Source organism: Mobula hypostoma, chromosome 29 (assembly GCF_963921235.1).
Source record: "Mobula hypostoma chromosome 29, sMobHyp1.1, whole genome shotgun sequence".
Classification (NCBI taxonomy): Eukaryota; Metazoa; Chordata; class Chondrichthyes; order Myliobatiformes; family Myliobatidae; genus Mobula; species Mobula hypostoma.
Genome location: NC_086125.1, coordinates 3,651,108 through 3,676,623, shown reverse-complemented (window position 1 = coordinate 3,676,623; position 25,516 = coordinate 3,651,108). Strand labels below are relative to the sequence as shown.

General features: G+C 45.0%; 1 protein-coding gene across 1 annotated transcript in view; it reads left to right on the top strand.

Moving 5' to 3' along the window:
- Positions 1-20,078: 20,078 nt before the first annotated feature.
- LOC134339312 (ras GTPase-activating protein nGAP-like) overlaps positions 20,079-25,516 on the top strand; it is a 133,155-nt gene continuing 127,717 nt past the window's right edge. Inside the window, exon 1 of the mRNA XM_063035706.1 lies at positions 20,079-20,695. Coding sequence (XP_062891776.1) covers positions 20,188-20,695 — 508 coding nt within the window. The 5' untranslated portion in view covers positions 20,079-20,187. The remainder of the gene's footprint in view (positions 20,696-25,516) is intronic.

Genomic DNA, 25,516 nt, shown 5'->3' with positions numbered 1-25,516 from the left:
ACATACTGTTCATACAGATCAGATTATTGAGGTAGGACAAGGTGAAGCAATAACAGAATGCAGAGTGAAGTATAACAGCTACAGAGAAAGTACATGACAGGTAGACAGTAAGGTGTATGTAGACAATTAGTTCTCTTCACCTTCAGAACTAAATGACTACAGTCTGGTGGTACTGACTCCAATCATTATGAAGTGCTTTGAATGCCCGGTAATAGCACACATCAAAAACTCAATTTCTGCCATAATGGATACTCATCCATATGCTTTCTGACAACTCTATAGCATCTGTCACACACCCGGCCCTGACACCTAGAAAACAAGAACACTGGTGTCAGGAATACTGTTTCTGGATTTCAGTACGACATTCAACACTGTTGTCCCACAGACCCTGGTGAACAAACTCCTGCTCCTCAGTCTAAATACACCACTGGTGTTGCACTTCCTAATGAAATCACTTCAGACTGTCAGGATGCACAACAGTTCCTCCCTCCCCTCCCCATCGTCTACACGTGTGTGCCCCCCACCCCCCGGGGCTGTGTGATGAATCCAGTGCTGTACTCTCTGCTCACACATGTCTGCACAGCCAAGCAGCCGAGTAATCACATTGGCAAGAGTGCGAATGATGTGGCATGTGACAGAGTCGAAGATGGTTATCGATTTCAGGACAACTCACACCACTCACACCCTCCTTTACATCAGTGGCACAACGGTGGAAACTGCAGACAGTTTCAAACGCCTGAGAGTGCACAGCTCACACAACCTCTCAAGGTCCAATGCCTCTACTTTCTGAGGAGGCTGAAGAGGGCTGGATGATGCACATCTCTCAGAAGAGGTACAGTCGACGTTTCAGGCCGAGATCCTTCGTCAGGACTAACTGAAGGAAGAACTAGTAAGAGATTTGAAAGTGGGAGGGGGAGGGGGAGATCCGAAATGATAGGATAAGACAGGAGGGGGAGGGATGGAGCCAAGAGCTGGACAGGTGATTGGCAAAAGGGATATGAGAGGCTGGAGAAGGGAGAGAATCATGGGATGGGAGACCTATGAGAAAGGGGGAGGGGGACAAGCCCCGAGGATGGGCAAGGAGTTATAGTAAGAGGGACAGAGGGAGAAAAAAGAGAGAAAAAAAGGGGAAAAAATTAATAATAAATAAATAAGGGATGGGGTACGAAGGGGAGGTGGGGCATTAACGGAAGTTAGAGAAGTCAATTTTCATGCCATCAGGTTGGAGGTTACCCAGACAGAATATAAGGTGTTGTTCCTCCAACCTGAGTGTGGCTTCATCTTGACTGTAGAGGAGGCCGTGGATAGACATATCAGAATGAGAACAGGATGTGGAATTAAAATGTGTGGCCACTGGGAGATCTTGCTTTCTCTGGCGGACAGAGCGTAGGTGTTCAGCGAAATGGTCTCCCAGTCTGCGTCGGGTCTCGCCAATATATAAAAGGCCACATCGGGAGCACCGGACACAATATATCACTCCAGCCGACTCACAGGTGAAGTGTCGCCTCACCTGGAAGGACTGTCTGGGGCCCTGAATGGTGGTGAGGGAGGAAGTGTAAGGGCATGTGTAGCACTTGTTTCGCTTACAAGGATAAGTGCTGGGAGGGAGATCGAAGGGAAGGGATGGGGGGACGAATGGACAAGGGAGTCGCATAGGGAGCGATCCCTGTGGAAAGCAGAAAGGGGGGGGAGGGAAAGGTGTGCTTTATGGTGGGATCCCGTTGGAGGTGGCGGAAGTTACGGAGAATAATATGTTGGACCCAGAGGCTGGTGGGGTGGTAGATGAGGACCAGGGGAACCCTATTCCTAGTGGGGTGGTGGGAGGATGGAGTGAGAGCAGCTGTGCATGAAATGGGGGAGATGCATTTGAGAGCAGAGTTGATGGCCCACCTCCCCTTCTTACCCCATCCCTTATTTATTTATTATTAATATTTTTTTTCCTTTCCCTTTTTTTTCGTCTCTTTTTTCTCCCTCTGCCCCCCTCTCACTATAATTCCTTGCCCATCCTCTGGGCTTCCTCCCCCCCCTTCTTTCTCCCTAGGCCTCCCCGTCCTATGATCCTCTCCCTTCTCCAGCCTCATATCCCTTTTGCCAATCACCTGTCCAGCTCTTGGCTCCATCCCTCCCCCTCCTGTTTTCTATCATTTCAGATCTCCCCCTCCCCCTCTCATTTTCAAATCTCTTACTATCCCTTCTCTCAATTAGTCCTGACGAAGGGTCTTGGCCCGAAACGCCGACTGTATCTCTTCCTGCAGATGCTGCCTGGCCTGCTGCATTCACCAGCATTTTTTATGTGTGTTGCTTGAATTTCCAGCATCTGCAGATTTCTTCGTGTTTGCACTGTTACGTACCCCGTAACTGGGTTGCCAAACCAGCAGAAATGGATCACTCAGTTGGAGTCTGGAGTACTAGAACTAAGAAAGTTTTATTAAAGAAACAAGCAACACAGTAATCGAAAGGATAATAAATGCAACAATTCAACAATGATAACCACACATGTGCACAGAATTAAGATAACAGCATCAATCAAGCTCTATCGTTGTCTAGGGGTAAATGACCAATTTCAAAATGACTCAAAGTTCAGTTCGCAGTAATCGTTGCCATGGCGATGGACAAGGTGGGGGGAGAGAGACAGAGAGAACAACTCATCATTCAGCACAGCTTCACTCACAGACCAGCGAGATGGCTCACGAGCAACTTTTGGGCGGGTCCTTGGTGATGTCACCTGAGGTCACCGACTGTGACCCCTCCTCCAGATGCGGTCGATCCTCTGCAGTGAACCCGGCACCCAGGCAAGGGCGGACACACACCAGGTTCCCGCTGATCGTACCTTTCCACCCTTGTCGTTGTCTGGTACTTCTCACCCACTCGTGAGAAGCGCACCGCTTCCAGGGTCTCGTTACCTCGGGTGGCGTGTGTGTTCTGTCTTAGCGAACCTGTCCCTTTTTATCCCCCTGCTGGGGTATCGCCTGTCCATCACTTCAAACAGTTCAGGGTTCAAAGGGGGGGAGCCGCTCCAGACAGTTCTTCCTCCCACATCCCTTCATTACACATCTCCAGACGCTGCTCCATTGTTCCTTATCTCTCCTTCCCCTGAGGGCAGGTGGCAGACCAACTGCTGATGCCACTGATGCTAGCCCAGGCCAGCAAACATCTTAATTTTATGTGTATTCTCGTAACACTTCCCCCCTTTAAGGATTTTTACCGGGAGGTAAAAATTACAAACATGACTACATTATCTGATACATACACAATATACATCTTTAACAGTTATTTAGCTAATACAGAGAATTTGAAGCTGTCAACACCTTGACAGACAGTCATCACATTTTCTGTTCCTTTTACACGTGTTATTAATAATCCCTTAGACCAGGCTCCAACTCAGCAAACTTCATAGTGGCCAAAAACACTGATGAATTGCGACCAATGTAACCTCTCATTTGGTTTTGTCCCGGACCACAATAACAAGGGTCGTCCCATTCCGACTCAATTTTCTCTCGCAAGGGCTTAGTAGGAGGGGGACGGGTATTGACCGCAGAGTTATTGCAAAACTTCCTGCAGTACCCCACCATCTCCAAAAGCCTTCTGAGGGCCCTCTTGTCTGTCGGGGTTGGGAGGTCAGCGATAGCCTGCACTGTAGCTTGCATCACTGCCAGCTGCCCCTGTGTCACCACAATTCCCAGGTAAGTGACATTCGTGTGGCCGAATTCATTTTTTTCAAGGTTCACTATCAAGCTGGCTTCAGACAGCCGTGTTAAATTGCCAATACACACCTCTGTGTTCATCAGCCCTCTAGTCACTGAATTACTCGAAAAATATGGGTGTTGTTTACTTGGCCGCCCTATTGTAACAGACATAACCCAACGTCCCAGTTCTTTGCATTTCCTCGGGACAATCAAACACATGGGTGCGAGTCGTTTAATTACTCCTTCGGGGATTAAGGGAGAGACCTTATCAGTAGACCTGGCCAAAACAATAGCCTTCTCCCATCTGACCGATCCCATCCTAATCTTTTCAAAATGGTTTTTTCCTCTTATCAAGGGGCCCCTAGCTTCATTGATTTCCACGCTAACACCGACTAGGTTTGTTAGCATATCAAAAGCCGGTGACCGTCTCAGTTCGCGTCGGTCATGATCAATAACATTCTTCCCCCTGGGCAGCCGGTAAATCTCTTGCATGATTCCACCAACTGTTTCCTCCAGCACCGCAAAATGTCCACCGGGGGGTACCTCGTGGGCCATGTTAAAAACCTCATCCCCATAACTCTTTTGCACCACCCCCCACTCCTCATCTGCGGATGCTGTACTTGATTTCTCTTTCTTCCTTAGCACCTCCTTATCCGCACAATAGCTTGTCAAGGCTGTGTCAGAGAGAGCGGTCTCGGCAAAAACCATCAGCCCCTCGTCTCGCTCCTGCGTCTGCACAAATTCTTTCCTGACTACTGCTACGTCCGTCCCAGCTCCCTCACTACCTCTTATCTCACTACACCCTGTCTCATACAAGGTTGGCAGAAATGTTTCAGCCAAATTCACCATCGCGGGCGGGGCCTCCATGCTGGCAGGCTGACCCGTCAATCTCACGACTGGGAACACGATTCCTCCGGCGATGTCATTACCGAGCAAGACTTCCACGTCTTTCATCGGTAATTCGGACCTCACCCCGATCGTGACTAGTCCAGGGACCAGGTTGCTCTGTAAATGTATCTGGTGCAAAGGGACTGACTCTGTCCCTTCCCCAACACCTTTGACCTCTACCTCCCCAGTCTGGGTCTCTGAGCTAAACTCTAATACACTATTCAATATCAATGACTGACACGCTCCCGTGTCTCTCCAGATCCGCACTGGAACTGGTTTTAACCTCTCCTTCACTGACACCAGTCCGGCCGAGATAAACCTCTCGCGCCCTTCCTGGACTTTTTCAGACCTGTCCTTCCCTAGCGGTTCGCTTAACAGCTCGATACAGCCATTCAAAATTTCCGCTTTTCCTTTCCCCGTCTCCTTCCTTGGGGCAAAGCACCTGGACGCAAAGTGTCCGACTTTCCCACAATTATAACAGACGACCCCAGGAGACTTCCTACCAGACTGCTCCCGGTCTACCTTATCCTTTTCACTAGTCCCCAGCTTACTTTCTGACTTTTCCGGCGGACTCTCCCCGCCGTCCTGACTACCCTTCTGGTAGCCTTTACTCGGGGCAAACTTCATTTTATGCGTCAACGCATACTCATCCGCTAACTTAGCAGTTGCGGCTAACGTGGCTGCCTCTTTCTCATCGAGGTAGGGTCTCATACCCTCAGGGACACAACCTTTAAACTGCTCAATCAGAATCAGCTGCAGCAGTCTGTCATAATCCCCCTCTACCCCTTTCGAGGCGCACCAACGCTCACAATATGTTTGCATCTCGCGAGCAAACTCCAAATACGTGCGGTCCCACCGCTTCCTCGCATTCCGGAACCTCTGCCGGTATGCCTCCGGGACCAACTCATAAATCCTGAGGATGGCCTCCTTCACCACCTCATACTTCTGGGCATCTTCCGCGGATAAAGCGGAGTAAGCTTGTTGGGCCTTCCCTTTCAGTACACTCTGAAGTAAGACAACCCACTTATCCCTCGGCCATTCCTGACTTATAGCTACTTTTTCGAAGTGGAGAAAGTACCGATCCACATCGGTATCGTCAAATGGGGGAACCAGCCTAACCTCCTGGGTCGCCCTGAACCCTCCACCTTGGTTCGGCACGAGCCCCTGCTCGGCCCTTATCTTTAACTTCTCCAGCTCAAATTCCCTTTCCCTCTGTTTCTCCTCTCTCTCCAACTGTCTGTCCCTCTCTTTCTCTTCTCTCTCCATCTGTCTGTCCCTCTCTTTCTCTTCGTGTTCTAACTGCCGTACCCGGAACTCGTGCTCGAGTCTCAGTTTTTCAAGCTGTACCTGTACCGCGTCTCCAGCAGGTTTTTCAATAGACACCTCCCCCAGCTCACCTTGGGGAAACACACCTTTAGATACATAGTGCTCTACAATAGCTCTGTGTATCTCCTCTCTCCTCATTGTCGACTTCACCTTAGCAAGATTCACCCGTTTTGCCACAGCTATCAATTCCGATTTCCTGGCATCCTCTAATGCCTCCAAGGTCGGCGCCTTTATAAATTCCTCAACCTCCATTTCTGCTGTTTGTCTTTTCTTTCTTTCGGGAATTTTAACCCAATCAATTTACTCCGTCCCAAATTTAGCGTTCAAAATCGCGGACGAGAACCCCACTTATGTTACGTACCCCGTAACTGGGTTGCCAAACCAGCAGAAATGGATCACTCAGTTGGAGTCTGGAGTACTAGAACTAAGAAAGTTTTATTAAAGAAACAAGCAACACAGTAATCGAAAGGATAATAAATGCAACAATTCAACAATGATAACCACACATGTGCACAGAATTAAGATAACAGCATCAATCAAGCTCTATCGTTGTCTAGGGGTAAATGACCAATTTCAAAATGACTCAAAGTTCAGTTCGCAGTAATCGTTGCCATGGCGATGGACAAGGTGGGGGAAGAGAGACAGAGAGAACAACTCATCATTCAGCACAGCTTCACTCACAGACCAGCGAGATTGCTCACGAGCAACTTTTGGGCGGGTCCTTGGTGATGTCACCTGAGGTCACCGACTGTGACCCCTCCTCCAGATGCGGTCGATCCTCTGCAGTGAACCCGGCACCCAGGCAAGGGCGGACACACACCGGGTTCCCGCTGATCGTACCTTTCCACCCTGTGCGTTGTCCGGTACTTCTCACCCACTCGTGAGAGGCGCACCGCTTCCAGGGTCTTGTTACCTCGGGTGGCGTGTGTGTTCTGTCTTAGCGAACCTGTCCCTTTTTATCCCCCTGCTGGGGTATCGCCTGTCCATCACTTCAAACAGTTCAGGGTTCAAAGGGGGGAGCCGCTCCAGACAGCTCTTCCTCCCACATCCCTTCATTACACATCTCCAGACGCTGCTCCATTGTTCCTTATCTCTCCTTCCCCTGAGGGCAGGTGGCAGACCAACTGCTGATGCCACTGATGCTAGCCCAGGCCAGCAAACATCTTAATTTTATGTGTATTCTCGTAACAGCACGTCTTTACTCACATCATTCTACAGAGAGCATCCCAGCAAGCTATCACCGCAGTGGATAAGAAGGCTCTGCAATGGGGAGTAAAAAACTCCCCAGAGTATCGCCAGCACCAGCACACCTGCCATCAGGGACATATTTACAGAAAGATGCCAGAAAAGGACCAGTAACATCATGAAGGATCCCACCTGCTCTCCTCATGGACTGTTTGTCGCACTCCCATCAGGGAGGAGGCTTCCACACCAGGACCACCAGACTTACAAACAGCTACTTTCCCCAAACAGTATGGCTGATCAACACCCCCACCCATTAAATCACCTCTCCACACCCCGTCACCAATACGTTATCATTTCCTGTCAGTCACTTTATGTATAGACCAGACACTCCATAACGCAGCACTTTATGGACATGCAATCAATCTATGAACAGTACAGTATATAAGCTATCTTATATATTTATATTTATTGTGCTCTGTATCTTATTGTGTTTTTTTGTGTTGCATCAGATCTGGAGTATTCGTTCTCCTTTTCACCTGTGTACTGTAAATAACATTAACATAACATTATCTTGAATCGTGAAGAACGTAACGAGGTAGGTTGTGAGATCAAGAGTGCACTATTGTATTAGGGAACCACTAGATGCTGTCTTTGAGGCTGAAAAAGAAGGCTAAATCAAAAATGATATGTTGGAAGTGATCTAATTGAATAGGATCCAGCCTGTTAATATACACAAAGAAAACTTTGAAGATATGAAGGTTAGGTCAGCTGTGGTAGATTTTAGATTATCATTAAAGTGAATAATAGTGGGCAGGCAATGAATAGTAAATTAATTTAAAGAATTCATTGATAATTTTCAACACAATTGATCTGAAAATCGAATATCCATTATCCCATTGTTTGGAAATCTCAATAGGTCAGCACCCGGATCACTGGTATCCCATTCCCATACTCCCTTTTAAGGTACCCACTTTAATATCACCTAGTTCACTGGAAAATTCATTATGCTCCTGTTTAAAATATGAATTAAAATTAGATTTGTATGCGTCCAATGGTGTAACCACCAGGGACATGCTCACTTCAGGTTACCACCATTGGGGAGGAGATACTAGAACCTGAAGACCCGCACTCAATGATTCATAAGCAGTTTCAGCCCCTCCACCGCTGGATTTCTGAACAGCCCACGAACCAATTTCTTTTGCTCTATTTATTTATTTGGTAACTTACTGCAATTTTATGTCCTGCACTGTACTGCTGCCACAAAACAAGAGGCTTCACAACATCCTGTACAACAGTGATAGTAAACCAGATTCAAATGGTGATAGTCCAGAAAAGTTACCAGTCTGGCATCATCGAAGTGTCAGGTTATTGCGAGTTTTGCTCCGTATGCCTTTAAGATAAGTGACAAATGGTCCAGAAGAAATTGAAGATAATATTAATTCTTAGTATGTTTACTTAATTCTTCTATCATTTTGATTTTTGTTACCAGCATCTGAGGTTCACTTTGTCTTTAAAGCTCCAAATTTTTCTGTTTTGTAACAATTTTCCAGCATTTCATTTTCAGATATATAAACTGGAGGCATATTTGACTCTTTGCTGCCACCTCCAGGCACATCTGAAGGTTGTTGCCATATAAACTAAAGGCAGATTTTTAAAATGAATCTTTAACTGGTTAATATCAAAAATAGCAACAGAATCATTAATCGATGCATTTCAGTGAGAGACATTTTTAGCTAGCCTACAGCTTGCTGGTCCCCCATCCAAACAGCATAGGCTTAGAAACTGGGCTGCAAGATGCTAATAAGAACAACCAGTTGTTGGGAAAACAATTGTGCAATACCTCTCCAACCAAACCTCTTTGTGTTTAATTAAAAGAATTAGCTTATGTTGTGTTCATGAAGTGAATGAGGTTGCACAGTACATGACTGTAAAGGGTGCAAATTTCTATTGATGTACTGTGGAGAGTATTCTAACAGGTTGCATCACCTTCTGGTATGGAAGGACAACAGCACAGGATCGGAAAAAGCTGCAGAAAATTGAAAGCTCAGTCAGCCCAGGAACAGTTCGAGGATATCTTCAAAAGCCGATGCCTCAGGAAGGCGGCATCCACTACAAAGACCCCCACCACCCAGCGCATGCCCTCTTCTCAGTGCTACCATCAGGAAGGAGGTACGGAAGCAGGAGGCACACACTCAGTGATTCAGGAACAGCTTCTTCCCCTCTGACATCTGATTTCTGAATGGATATTGAACCCATGAACATTACCTCACTGCTTTTTAATTTCCATTTTTTGCACTACTTATTTAATTTAACTGTTTAATATATATATATATATACACACACAGTACACACACACACACACACACACACACACACACACACACACACACACACATATATATATATAAATAAACCATAAGACATAGGAGCAGAATTAGGCCATCTGGCCCTTTGAGTCTGCTCTGTCATTCAGTCATGGCTGATCCTTTTTTTCCCTCCTCAACCCTAGTTCCTGGACTTCTCTCCGTAACCTTTGATGCCATGTCCATTCAAGAACCTGTCCAGCTCTGCCTTAAATACACACAACAACCTGGCCTCCACAGCTGCATGCTGCAACAAATCCCACAAATTCACCACCCTTTGGTGAAAGAAATTTCTCCGCATCTCTGTTTTGAAAGGGTGTCCCTCTATCCTGAGGCTGTTCCCTCTTGTCCTAGACTCTCCCACCATGGGAAACATCCTTTCCACATCTACTCTGTCTAGGCCTTTCAACAGTCAAAAGGTTTCAATGAGATCCCCCCTCATCCTCTGAAGGCCAGTGAGTACAGACCCACAGCCATTAAATGTTTCTCATATGATAACCCTTCATTCCTGGAATCATCCTTGTGAACCTCCTCAGGAACCTGTCCAATGCCAGCACATCTTTTCTAAAATGAAGGGCCAAAACTGTTCATAATACTCAAGGTGCGGCCTCACCTGTGCGTTATAAAGCCTCAGCATCACATCCCTGCTCTTGTATTCTAGACCTCTTGAAATGAATGCTAACATGGCATTTGCCTTCCTCACCACCGACTCAACCTGCAAGTTAACCTTCAGAGTGTTCTGCACAAGGACTCCCAAGTCCCTCTGCATCTCAGATTCCTGGATTTTCTCCCTGTTTAGAAAATAGTCCACACATTTATTTCTACTACTAAAGTGCATGACCATGCATTTTCCAACATTGTATTTCATTTGCCACTTTCTTGCCCATTCTCCTAACCTAATTCCTTCTGCAGCCTACCCGTTTCCTCAACACTACCTGCCCCTCCTCCAATCTTCCTATCATCTGCAAACTTGGCAACAAAGCCATCTATTCCATCATTTAAATTATTGATAGACAGCATAAAAAGAAGTGGTCCCAACACTGACCCCTGTGGTACACCACTATTTGCTGGCAGCCAACCAGAAAAGGATCCTTTTATTCCCACTCGCTGCTTCCTACCAATCAGCCAATGCTCTAACCATGTTCGCAACTTCCCTGTAACACCATGGCCTCTTAACCTGGTAAGCAGCCTCATGTGTGGCACCTTGTCAAAGGCCTTCTGAACATCCAAATATACAATATCCACTGCATCCTCTTTATCTATCCTACATGTAATCTCCTCAAAGAATTCCAAGAGTTTCGTCAGGCAGGACTTTCCCTGAAGGAATCCATGCTGACTTTGTACTATCTTGTCCTGTGTCACCAAGTACTCCATCACCTCATCCTTAACAATTGACTCTAACATCTTCCCAGCCTCTGAGTTCAGGTTAACTGGTCTATAACTCACAGTGTTTTATCACTCTATTATTGTATATTATTATGTATTGCATTGAACTGTTTCTGCAAGGTGAACACATTTTACGACATATGCTGGTGACATTAAACCTGATTCTGATTCCCATGCCCTATGAGCAAATGCATCCTTCAAGATGAAGTGGAGGACTTTTAGCCTGTGTGCCATCCCTCACCATCCATTGCCCACACTGCACAGGCAGTCAGTACAGCACAGACACAATACACAGGCAAACCAAGAGGATAGCAGGGGACACACACAAGATGCTGGAGGAACTCAGCAAGTCAGACAGTATCTTTAGAGAAGAATAAACCAAATCAGAATCAGGTTTAATATCACCGGCATATGTCATGAAATTTGTTAACTTTTTGCCAGCAGAACAATGTAATACATGATAATAGAGAGAAAAATCTGTCAATTACAGTAAGTATATATATGTATATCAAATAGTTAAATTATGTAAGTCGTGCAAAAATAAAAATATAAGAAGTAGTGGGGTAGTATTCATGGGATCTACAGAGACTAGTGCCAATAATGAAGCCGACTAAGTTTGCAACTCTCTGCAGCTTATTTCGATCCTATACAGTAGACTCCCACCCATACCAGACGGTGATGCAGTCAGTTAGAATACTTTCCACCATACATCTGTAGGAATTTGTGAGTGTCTTTGGTGACATACCAAATCTCCTCAAGCTTCTAATGAAGTATAGCCTCTGTCGTGTCTCCTTTGTAACTGCATCGATATGTTGGGCCAGGATACACCCTCAGAGATGTTGAAATTGCTCACCCTTTCCACTTGTGGTCCCTCTACGAGAACTGATGTGTGTTTCCTCATCTTTCCCTGAGAACCTTCATCAGGACTGGAAAGGAAGGGGAAGGATCCGAATAAGAAAGTAGGGGTGGGGGGAAAGAATGAAAGAATGGACAGGCATTGCAGTTTATTTTTGTAAAGATTTTTATTATAATGAATAAAGTTTATTTTGATATATTAAAAAAACAAGGAGATATTGATCATTACTCGAGATGCAAGAGAATGCTGATGCTGGGATCTGGAGCAAGAAATAATCTGTCGGAGGAACACGGCGGTTTGAGCAGCACTGTGGAGGGAAAGGGACTGTTGACATTTTTGGTGGAAACCCTGATTCGGTACAGACACTGATTGAGTCCTTGAGTTCCTCTGGTACATTGTGTGTGGACCAGTACAGGACAAGGCTACAGTTGCCTGCTGCAGATTGCAATTTCAGAGATCTTAACATGCTTACTGCGGAATTCCAAGTGTATGTCTCTGTTGAAAGAACTAGACCACGTTTTGGTAAAGGAAGCAATTTCTGACCTTATGGAAGCTTCCGCTGCAGCCTATCCTTCCCCGTTTGGCTCTCCTGGTATTCCTGACCTCCCGTGTCCGAGCACATTCTCTGACTTCCGTAGATTTCTAATGCTGAGCACGTCAGATCCTGTAGGGCTGTGGAACTGCTGAAAGTCAGGTTTAACGTACTCAGCTGAAGGAAGATATGAAAATAAAGCAAAAGACAGAAAATAAAAAGAACTGCAGATTCTGGAAACATCCATTAGGTCAAGTGGCATCTCTGGAGAGAGAAAGAGTTAACCTTTCCGTTCTTCAGAGCAGGCAGCAAATTTCCGCCATCGCAGATGATTTTTTAAGTATGTAGAGTTGTGGCCAGCAGCTCGAGCAGCAGAGCTACGCGCCCAGCTGGAAGAAATGCTCTAAGTACGAGACCCTGATGCATTTTTCCTTTCACTGCGGAGGGAGCAGAGAGAAATGTTCTGATGAATACACCAGCTCGCAGCCAGCTTGCACAAATTGACTGCAGTTCCTTTGAGGCATTCTCTGGAGAGAACAAAGTCATAACATTGAACTCAGCCAGAAAGGAAATAGACCACGTGAAGGCCAACATTCACCACAGATAATTGCTGATCTAGAGTGGGAGGGAGAGGCGTAGAGCTCTGGCTTGTCAGGGTGCAATATCCTCAGTGGCCACTTTGGTAGGCATGCCGGTACACCTGCTCGATAATGTAAATATCTAATTGTCTGATCATGTGGCAGCAACTCAACATGCAGGCATAGTCAAAGGATTCAGTTGTAGTTCAGACCAAACATTATAATGGGGAAGAAGTGTGATCTAAGTGACCTTGATCTTGGATGATTTTTGGTGCCAGACAGGGTGCTTTGAGTATCTCAGAAACTGCTGATCTGGGATTTTCATGCACAACAGTCTCCAGAATTTACAGAGAATGGTGTGAATATACAAAAAACTTCCTGAGAGTGGCAATTCTGTGGGCTAGAATGCCTTGTTAATGAGAGAGGTCAGAGGAGAATGTCCAGGCTGGTTCAGACAGGAAGGTGACAGTAACTCAAATAACCACATGTTACAACTGTGGTATGCAGAAGAGTTTCTCTGACTGCACAACACATCAAACCTTGAAGTGAATGGGCTACAGCAGCAGAAGACCATGAACGTCCACCCAGTGGCCACTTTATTAGATGCAGGAGGTACCGAAAAAATAGTATAATTTCTAGGAAGCATCCAGTAAGTTTGAAGAGAGTTTGCAAGTGCCAGCAATGTACAAACACATGGCGACAGTATCGCAAGGGCAAAGACGAGCTGAGAACGAAGAATCCTAAGAATGAGTGAGGTACAAAGCAGAGTTTGTTGGACTCGAAGGGAACTGTGAGAGGCCTTGGCAACTGTGCAGCGTAACAAATGGGATTGAGAAAAGTGTGGAGAGAGAGCGAGCAGCTGCTTGGGAGCCGGTGAATTAATGACTCGACGGGGACTGAAAGCAGAAGTGAAAGACCTTGTATGAAAATATGATGTCTGCAGACCGACAAGAACTTTTCACCAGACAAAATACCTTGCAAGTGTTGTGCTGGAGTAGATACATTTGTGTGTTTTTAGACTGGGAACCTATGTTGCAATTGTATTCAATATTTGTTAGGAAGTAAATCAACTAAAATGGAAGTTAATTCATTTGAGGTTTTTAGATTTATTTCATGAACAATTTTAACCACATTTTGTATCCCTCATTCTAACGATCTAAAATACAGAATATTGAACATTACAGCATTAGACAGGCTATTTGCCCCATGATGTTATGCTGATCTTGATGCCAGTTTATACTAAACATCCTCTTCCTGTTGATCATCTATATCTCTCTATTCCCTTAATATTCACGTGCACCTAGAACTCCACCAAACCGCCTGCTTCCATTTCTACCTCGGTAATCCATTCCAGGCACCTACCAGTCTTTGTGTAAAGTACTTCCCTCACATCACCTTGAAACTTCCCCCCTCACCAGCCTTAAAAGTACTACTACCTCAGTAACTCATTTCAGACATCAAAACTTGCCCCTCTCGTCACCCTGAAACTTCCCCTCACTAAACTTAAAAACATGGTGTTTGACATTTCTACCCTGGGGAAAAGATTCTGACTGTCTATCTTATATGTGCTTCTCATAATCTTGAAAACCTCTTTCAGGTTTCCCCTCAGCCTCCAGTGTTCTAGTGAAAACAATCCAAGTTTGTCTAACCTTATAGCTTGTACCCTCTCACCCAGCAAGCATCCTAGTAAACCTCTTCCGCTCTCCTTCCATGGTCTCCACATCCTAAACACAGACTCCCAAAGCTCGTTGGACTGCATCTAAGTTTTTCCATCAGTTAGAAAAACAAACAGGGAAAGGCTCATATATTATTTCACACTCTGCCGATTGTGAAACACTGCCAACAAAACCCATAACCAAGCCATAAGGACATGGGGACATGAGGATATTATTCAACCCCTCATGCCTGATCTGGTATTCTTTGTCCACTTTCCTGCTCTTTATTTCCCTACTAATCAAAAATTCATTGTGACTCCAATTATACCCCAGGACGCTGCCCACTTCAGTCCTTTATCCAAGGAATTCCAAAGGCTTGTAACCTTCTGACAGAAGAATTCTTCCTTATCTTGCTTTTAAATAACTGCCTAGTTTATTCTGTCACCATGCTTTCCAGTTATAGATTCTCCCATGAGAGGAAAAATACCTTCTGTATTCACCCTGTCGAGTGCGTAATATGCTTCAGAAAGATCACCTCCCTTTCTTCCAGCAATAAAGTCTCAACTTGATTAATTTTTCCTCACAGTATCATCCATCCATATCCAGGAACATCACGGTGAACTCTATCTGAGCTGTCTCCAATGAAATGAAACCTTTCCTTAGATTATGACAACCAGGACTGTTCACAGACACTCCAAATGTTGTCTCACAGGTGCTTGAGACAAGACGTCACTACTTTATAATTCCAATCTCCTTCAGGTATTGGTAACAGTCCGTGAGCCTTTCCTATTACCTGCTGCACTTGTGCGTGAGCTTCCTATGTTTCATGAACAAAGAAGAAGTAATATCTCCCAACCCAGTGGGAACTGAAGTCTTGGGACCTAAAGGTTCATCTGATATTAGATTAAAAATGCTTAATTTACTCTAAAATTGAGGACCATCCAAGGCAAAGGGGGTTTGATATTGTGTATGTAGATTTGTATGGCATTTGATTAAGTTCCTTATGGTAGATTGGAGTGGATCACATGAATTCCACGTGTGCTAGCCAATTAGATACAACAATGGCTCAGTAGAAGAGGCTGGGGTGGTAGTTTGTCATTCTTTGTTTATTCACTGTTTAGTTTTTCATAAATTCTCTTGTATTTCTTTATTTTCCAACAAGAAAGTGATTCTTAAGGTGGTATATGGTAACATTAGGGTAAAAATTATTTATAGGTACATGGAGAAAAATAGAGGGCTATGGGTAACCCTAGATAGTTTTAAGGTGGGGACATGTTCGGCACAGCTTTGTGGGCCGAAGGGCCTGTATTGTGCTGTAGGTTTTCTATGTTTCTAACACTGGGGATTCATTTGTACTCTCTCCTGTTGTTCTTTCAAAGTGAACAACTTCATATCTTTCCAAAAGCAAGTAAAATCTGCAGATGCTGGAAATCTAAACACCATCCACAAAATGCTGGAGGAACTCAGGCAGCATCTATGGAAAAGAGTACAGTCGACGTTTTGGACTGAGACCCTTCACCAGGGTTGCAAAAAAAAGAGATGAGAAGTTAGAGCAAGAAGGTGGGAGGAGGGGAGGAAGGAGTACAAGGTGGTAGGTGACAGGTGAAACCGGGAGAGGGGGAGGGGTGAAGTAACGAGCTGGGCAGCTGCTAGGTGAAGGAGGTAAAAGGCTGGAGAAGGGGGAATCTGAAAGGAGAGGACAGAAGGCCACGGAAGAAAGGAAAGGGAGGTGAGCGCCAGAGGGAGGTGATGGGCAGGTAAGAAGATGAGGTGAGCGAGGAAAATGGGAATGGTGAAGGGCAGGGTGGGGACGGGACTATTATTGGAAGTTCGAGACATCGATGTTCATGCAACAGTTTGGAGGTTACCCAGACAGAATATAAGATGTTGCTCCTCCAACTTGAGTGTGGCCTCATTGGGGCAGTAGTGGCCCTGGACTGACAGGTCAGAATGGGAATGGGAAGTAGAATTGAAATGGGTGTCTACCAGGAGATCCCACTTTTTCTGGCATGACGGAGTGCAGGTGCTTGGCAAAGCAGTCTCCCAATTTGTGTCAGTCTCACTGACGTACAGGAACGAACACTGGGAGCACCAGATACAGTAGATGACCCTAACAGACTTACAGGTGAAGCGTCACCTCACCTGGAAGGACTCTTTGGGGCCTATTTTTCCAAACATTTTAATTCTGATTCCCTTTCCTGTTCTGACATGTTGGCCAATGCCTCCTCTTGTGCAAGGTGAGGTCACCCTTAGGGTGAAAGAGAAACACCTTGTATTCCAACTGAATGCATGAATACTGATTTATCTTTCTGGTAAAACTAATTTCCCTCTCCTCTTCCTCTATTCCCCACTCTGACCTTTTACCTCTTCTCATCTGCCTATTATTTCTCCCTCGGTCCCCTTCTCCAATCCTTTCTCCTATGGTCCATTCTCCTCTCCTGTCATATAATATCTTCTCCAACCCTTGGCCTTTCCCACCCCCGCTTCACCAATCACCTATCCAGTGCTGTCTATGTGGTGTTTGCAAGTTGTCCCAGTGACCCACGGCACTCTGGTTCCTCACACTTCCTGAAGAGCTGCATAAAAAGTCAGTTAATTGCTGTAAATTGTTGCAGGTATGGAAGAACCTAGGGGAACTTGTGGGAATGCAAGACAAAAAATGGGAGCATGTAAATGGCTGCTTAATGGCTGGCATCACTGTGATGGGCTGAAGGGCCTTTTTCTGTGCTGTATCATGTAAGATCTCTCTGTGAATCATTCCTATCATGCTCACAATTTGCTTTCTCATCTATTTTAGGATCATCTGCAAATTCAGCTACCTAATTCACTTCCTTCCTCCAAGATGTGAGCATATTGTTTTCCTTATAACACTGAAGGAGGATGATTTGGCTCTTAGTCTGTGCCATTTCACAGAGAACCTCATTCCTTGGTAATTTTCATTTAACCTATTCTCCCCTCATTGCCATTGGTTCCCTCTGATTCTGCCAGACTATGCACTGGGGGAATTTTCAGCTGCCAATGAATCTACCAGCCTGAATGATTTCAGGCTGTGGGGAGAAACCACAGCACATAGGGGAAACCGTGTGGTCACAAACGGAGTGTACAAAATCCAAGCAGCCAGCGTTAGAGAGCAGGGTCGGTGAGGCAACAGTTCTACTAACTGCACCATGGTGTTCAGAAAATCTCCAATTCATAAGGTAGCGTGCTTAGTCTCAGCAAAGATGATATTTGCCTTCTCTCCTCTTTGCAGTTTTCACTGAATCCATTATCCCTGTTACCTTATTCTTACTGGGATTTCTGCAGTATCTTCTCTCTTAGTGAAAAAATTACCATGGCCGCAATAAAATCAAAGTTGTTCATTGTCATGTACAAGTGGCTGCTTTACTCGATACCTCCTGTACCTAATAAACTGGCCACTGGGTGTATGTTCGTGGTCTTCTGCTGCCGTAGCCTGTCCACTGCAAGGTTCGCTGTGTTGCACATCTAGAGACACTCTGCTGCACATCACTGTTGTAATGTGTGGTTATCTGAGTTACAGTCACCTTCCTGTCACTTGAGCAAGTCTTCCCATTCTCCACTGGCCTCTCATTAATAAGGTAGTTTTGTCCACACAGCTTCCACTCTCTGGATGTTTTTGTTTGTTTCTCACACCATTCTCTGTAAACTCTAGGTACCGCTGTGCATGGAAATCCCAGGAAATCAGCAGTTTTTGAGATACTCAAACCACCCTGCCTGGCACCAACAATCATTCCACAGTCAAAGTCACTTAGATCACATTTCTTCCCCATTCTGATGTTTGGTCTGACCAACAACCGAACCTCTTGACCACGTCTGCATGCTTTAATGCATTGAGCTGCTGCCACATGATTGGTTGATTAGATATTTTCATTAAGAACCAGGTGTTGAGGGTTAACATATGAGGAACGTTTGTCCGCTCTTGGACTGTACTCCTTGGAGTTTAGAAGAATGAGGGGAGACCTCATAGAAACATTTCGAATGTTGAAAGGCATGGACAGAGTGGATGTGGCAAAATTGTTTCCTATGATGGGGGAGTCTAGTACGAGAGGGCATGACTTAAGGATTGAAGGGCGCCCATTCAGAACAGAAATGCGAAGAAATTTTTTTAGCCGGAGGGTGGTGAATCTATGGAATTTGTTGCCACAGGCGGTAGTGGAGGCCAAGTCATTGGGTATATTTAAGGCAGAGATTGATAGGTATCTGAGTAGCCAGGGCATCAAAGGTTATGGTGAGAAGGCAGGGGGAGTGGGATTAAATGGGAGAATAGATCAGCTCATGTTAAAATGACGGAGGAGACTCGATGGGCCGAATGGCTGGCTTCTGCTCCTTTGTCTTATGGTCTTATGGTCCAATAAAGTGGCCACTGAATATCCGCACATACTTGCAACAGCGTCCTTGATACATAGCACCAGATAACATGGTGCAGTAGCATGCAGTATATAAAATAATACAGATGATAGTTTAGCACAATTAGAAAATGGCTAACGTGGGCGGCACTGAGTCGTGGCTGAAAGAAGGTCACAGTTGGGAGCTTAACATCCAAGGATATACATCGTATCAAAAGGACAGGCAGGTAGGCAAAAGGCCTTTTGGTAAAATTGAGATCAAATAATCAGAAAGAAGTGACATAAGATCAGAAGATGCAGTGTTCTTATGGTTAGAGTTAAGAAACTGCAAAAATAAAAAGATCCTGATGGGAGTGATATACTGGCCTTCGAGCAGTAGCGTGAATATGTGTCAGTACAGAAGTGGTAGAGTTGTAGATGATGCCAAACTAAAGTGTGGAAAAGCAAGCAATAGAACAATTTCAGAAGAACTGGATGACGTTTTGGTATCGAAAGCTGTGGAAGGAGATGTGGAACAGGCAAGTCTTTAAACTAAAACCTGCTGGATTCATTGCTCAGAGAGTTTTTTTACTCAGAGTGGTGAATGCGTGGAATAGGCTGCCAGCAAAATGGTGGTGGAGGCAGATATGATAGGACCTTTTAAGAGACTTTTGGATAGGTGCATGGAGCTTAGAAAAATAGATGGCTATAGGTAAGCCTAGTAATTTCTAAGGTAGGGACATGTTCGGCACAGCTTTGTGGGCTGAAGGGCCTGTATTGTGCTGTAGGTTTTCTATGCTCTATGTTTCTCAGGCTTTCAGCAGTGTACAGGCCCTAATTCCAGGTGGAAAGAGAGTGTGCAATGGAGGCGTTCACTGGGCCAAGAGATGTAGTGGGGAGGGTTAGGTACAGATCCTTTGTCAAAATACCTTACCCCAAAATAGCATCAGATCAGAAAACTCTCTGGATGGGATGTTGTCTCAGTGCAAAAGCCTAAAGTAGAAGGTCTCAAACTGTGCCTCTTTCTTGAAGAGATTTCAGTGCATACCTTTGGGGTAGGATGTGACATTTAGTTTTAAAAGAAAACAGTCCTTTTAATCTTCTCTTCATCTGACCTTGTGGTTTGCAGTTGACATTAGCACATCGCGTGTGATTGGCGTCCTTCGTGCTGTAGTGCCTCCTCTTCTTCCTCTCTGACAGATGTACTATAATAACACCTAAAAAAAAATCACCCGCACACACACACACACACACACACGCACACACATACACTAAAAAAAGTCAGGCGCACATTGCTGCAGTGGTTTCGGTCGGAGGACTAGTGCTGAGAGTTAAGTGCTCCTTTGGGCAGAGGATTAACAGAACTCTCTGCTTGTCCAGTACATAGTGATGGAGGAGAATTCACCAGCTGCAGCTTCAGACCTGACTGACAAGCAACCAGGAGAGAAGCAGACACTTCTAAAGGCCTACAAGTGGTTTACAGGCCCCAAGCAGAATGCCAGGAGGTACAAGGAGGAAGAGGAGCAGGCAGCTACGGAGAAAGAGGGGGAAGTTGATGGGAGCCTCAAGGAGAATGCTCAAGGTGCAGTGCCTCCATTGCATGAGAGTCCCGGAGAGATATCCCCAAACCCCGAGGAGACAGGAAGCACAGAGCAAGACCAAATATCCCAGGACGATGCAGTGAATACAGGGAACAAGAAGGATCCTCTCTCCAGAAGATCTAACCAGCAGTGCAAGCAGACGGAGCTGTCTAAATTGACAAGAGGTCCAGGCCGGAACCTGCGGAAGGTGAAGTCAGATTCAGCAGAGAGGATCCGGAATTTCCTGACTTCAGTTTCCAACCGGTTATCCAGGAAACGTTCCCTCCAGGAACCAGTTCAGGAACCACCCTCTCAAGGTACGTTTTGGAAGCTTTGTGTTGATGTCAAAAGAGATATGATTTGAGTATTTCCTGGTTGGTGGATTTTAAATGTTTGGCTGTGGGGAGCAAGTTATGCCCATTATAACTTTGGTTGAGGTTCAGGTAAAGTGGAGTAAATTCCAAAGTCACAGTGGTTAATCAGTGCATCCAGTATGTTTGTACAATACAGGGTCTAATGGAGTTATGATGATTTTACACAGAAGTGACCAGTCTATCTCTTGACCCTATCTCACTTGTGTCAGTCACCAGGTACAAAACCAGAAAAAAACTCCAGGAAATCAGAGAGTCCTTAGACTTGCTGAAAAGTCTGATAAGACTGAGGTGTGAAATAGTCACATTAAAATAATGTATTTCCTCAGACAATGACCTTGGAGGTGTCGTCATTGTTGCAATATTGGAGGCCAAGTTATCAATCTGTGCACAGCAAGCTCCCACAAACAACATCATGAAAATGGCCTGATCATCGGTTTGCTTTCAGTGATGTTGGTTGAGGGACTTTGTGAACATGGACTTTGACAGAGTACTAGTGCGAAGGGATCTTATGCTGATGATCAAATTCAGTTTGCTGTCATTCAACCGTATACATGTATACCGCCAAAAGAAACACTGTTCCTTCTGACCAAAGTGCACAGTGTACAAAGTACAGGTAACACACACACACACACACACACACAACAAGGAAATAACACCACAAATAAACAAACAAGTAATAAGGTGCATTTATGACACAAGTTACAAAGTAAACACTGTAACATCACTGTTGGTTCATATGTGATAAGATGTCAGCGATGACAGGGATTTCAGTAGTCTCACAGTCTGGGAAAAGAAACTGCTTCCCATTCTAACAGTTCTTGTCCTAATACTACGGTACCTCCTGCCTGATGGTAGAGGGTCAAAGAGACTGTTGGAAGGATGGCAGAGATCATTGACAATGCTAAGATCCTTGCATACCCAGCTCTGCAGATAAATATCTCTGATGGACAGATGAGAGACCCAGATAATCCTCTCAGCAGTCTTTGCAATCCTTTGTAAGAACTTGCGGTCCAATGCCTTGCAGTTCCTGTACCAGATAGTGATGCAGCTGGTCAGGACTCTCTCGATGAGGCTCCTGCAAAAAGTGGTTAGAATGACGGTGGGGGCCTCACTCACTGCAATCTCCTCAGGAAGTAGAGATGCTGCTGTGACCAAAGAGGAGGTGATGAGGGATCAGGTGAGGTTGTTCATTGTGTGCACTCCCAGAAACTTGATACTCCTAACTCCATGGAGGACCCATTTATGTTCAGTGAAGAGTAGTCAGCTTGCACCTTCCTAAAGACCAGAAACATCTCTTTAATCTTGTCCACATTGAGACTGAAGTCTGTATGCTGATTTAATCCGCCATGTCAACTGACTGAGTACAGTTCTTCTCGAGGAACCAACAAGGTCCAACAAGATCCAATAGTACAGAAGAGTGGAGAGGAGCTTATTTCCGTCTGCCCAAGTCTATGTACACAGGTGCCATGAAAAACTTACTTGCAGCAATATTACAGACACATAGCATTGCATAAGCAGCATTCACAAGAAATAAGTTATGCACAATTTTTGTAAGGAAGAGCACAGTCTGAACAAAAGCAAAGCACAATGGACATTTTAATGCAAAGTGATCGAAGTGGTCATAGAGACAGTGATCAGGGTTGTGCGGTTTGGTTTAAATTAGCAAATGGTTGAAGGGGAAGTACTGCAGGTGTTCTTGAACCTGTTGGTGTGGGATCTCAGGCTGCTGTACCTCCTGCCAGACGGTAGCTGTGAGAAGATAGCAGGCCTAGATGGTGGGGATCTTTGAGGTAGCGCCTCTTGTAGACCCTACTGATGGTAGGGAGGTGTTGCCGTGTTGGGCAGAAACCACTACTCTCTGCAGCTTAGTATGTTCTTGCTGATTTGATTTGAGGTACATTAAGGCTGCTGGTTAGATGACACCAGCCTAGGGCTATGAGGCCTGTGGGTTGACAGGGAAGGATCTAAAAGTGAGGCATTTTCAGCAGGGAGTAATTCTATCCTATATTGATTTGCCAGTGTTGCTGTAGGGAAGGAGGAAACTCAGAGTGGATGTGGCAAGGAATGACCTATGATGATATATGCCAGTGATATTAAAGTTGACTCTGATTCTGATCAAGAAGCATGACACCATCCAAAATAGCCAGCTGGTTGTTAGGCTCCCCATCGCCAACCCTAAACCTTCATTTCCTTAACCATTGGTGTATTGTGACTGCAGTGTGTGCCATTTACAAAACACTGGGCAGGAGTTATCAATATCACCTCCTCTACACCTCCACAACCTGGAAAGACAAGGACAAGGGCAGTAGGTGCATGGACCTCCGCCATCCACGGGTTCCCTTCCGAGTCTCACACGATTCTAAATTGGAGGTATAATACCATTTCTTCACCATCAGTGGCTCTGAGTTCACACTTTCGTACCTCCTTACAATGTAGAAAGAGACCGCTTGGCCCTACAGGTCCATGACAGCTCACAGAACAATCTGTTTCCCCCATTCTCTCCATATACCATACACCTACACCAGAGGCAATTTACAGTGGCCAGATAACAGAGCAGCAGGTCCTCAAAAGCATGTGGAGATTTCCTCACCATAAGGACCGTAATAGTTCACCACCATATTCCCAAAGGGGCTGCAGAGAGGAGAAGCTAATGTTACTTTGCCTGCAATAACCACATCCTGTGAGAGAATTTGAAAAAAAAAGCTGCAAGACTGCTTTTGAAGTTTAATGATACAAATAAATATTGGGAAAAAGCAGCTCGTGCAACAAATAGCCCATGATTGTGAAAGAGGTGGCTGAAGAGATTATGGAGGCATTTGTGATGATCTTTTAGGAATCTCTGGATTCTAGAATGGTTCTGGAAGATTGAAAAATTGCAAATGTCACCTTCAAGAAGGCAGAGAGGCAGAGGAAAGTAAATACAGGTCAGTTAATCTGACCTCAGTGGCTGGGAAGGTGTTGGAGTTGATTGTTAAGGATGAGGTCTCAGGGTACTTGGAGGCACATGATTAAAACAGGGCGGAGTCAGCGTGGTTTCCTCAAGGGAAAATCTTATCAGACCAATCTGATGGAAATTTTTGAAGAAATAACAAGAAGGATAGACAAAGGAAAAATTGGTTGGTGTTGTGTACCTGGATTTTCAGAAGGCCTTTGAAAAGGTACCACACATGAGGCTGCTTAACAGACTATGAGCTCATGGCATTACATGAAAGATTCTAGCATGGATAAAGCAGTGGCCAATTGGCAGGTGGCAAAGAGTGGGAATACAGGAAGCCTTTTCTGGTTGGTTGCCGGTGACTAGTGGTGCTCCACAGAGGTCCATGTTGGGGTTGATTCTATTTACGTTAAATGACAATGATTTTATTGATGAAATTGATGGCTTTGTTGCACAGTTTGCAGACGATATGAGCATTAGTGGTAGTGCAGGTAGTTTCGTCAGGACGAAGGGTCTCGGCCTGAAACGTCGACTGCACCTCTTCCTACAGATGCTGCCTGGCCTGCTGCGTTCACCAGCAACTTTGATGTGTGTTGCTTGTCATATGAAAAGTGACAAGTTCTGGGCCTGTATTCACTGGAGTTTAGAAGAATGAGGGGTGTCCTAATTGAAACCTATTGAATGGAGAAAAGCCTAGATAGGGTGGATGTAAAGAGGATGTTTCTTATGGTGGGACAGTCTCAGACCAAAGGATACAGCCTCAGAATTGAGGGGTGTCCTTTTAGAACAGAGATGAGGAGGAATTTCTTTAGCCAAACAGGGAGGACTGGAGGCTAAGTTTTTATGTATATTTAAGGCAGAGGTTGATAGATTCCTGATTGGTCAGGGGATGAAGGGATATGAGGAGAAGGCAGGAGCTGGGGCTGAGAGGATAACTGGATCAGCCATGATGAAATGGCACAGCAAGCACGACAGGCCAAATGGTCTAATTCTGCTCCTATATCTTACGGTCTTATGGTAATGATCACAATAGGATGCAAAATTTATTAAGAGAATTTAAGAGAGAGAGAGAGACTCTGAACATGGGGAGAAGACAACAAAGAGGATCTCTTCTAATTTTCCATCAGTTTTAAGATTTTCAATCCATGCTTTCACACCCAAAGATCTCTGGCTGCTGGGGAAACAATAAAGCAAGTTAGTTTTATTTATCACACATACATTAAAACATTGAAACTTACAGTGAAATGCATCGATTTATGTCAATGGCCAACGCAGTGTGCTGGGGACAGCCCCCAAGGGTCACCACACCTCCAGCACCAGCACGGTATGCCAATAACTTATTAACCCTAACTCATATGTCTTTGGAATGTGGGAGGAAACTGAGCACCTGAAGGAGACCCACGTAGTCACGAAAAGAACATGCAAATCCCTTCCAGACAGTGGTGAGAATTGAACTCCAACCTTCCAATCGATTGCTGGCCCTGTGAATTGTTGATGCACTTGCACTATGTTACCACACTGCCCAAATGCAGTCAATAGATTTTATTGGGTAAAGACCACTAATCTGCTCCGAACCAGCATGGATAACGTCACTCATCCCAACAATGAACTGATTCCACAACCTATGGACACTCTTTCAAGGATTTTATACTCATGTTCTCAGTATGTACAGTACGTATTTATCTATCTATTTATTTATTTCCTTATTTTAGCACAATTAGTTGTTTTCTGCACATTGGTTGCCTTTGTGTGCAGTTTTTCATTGATTCCATTGTACTTCTTTGTATCTACTGTGAATGGCTGCAAGAAAGTGAATTTCGGGGTTGAAC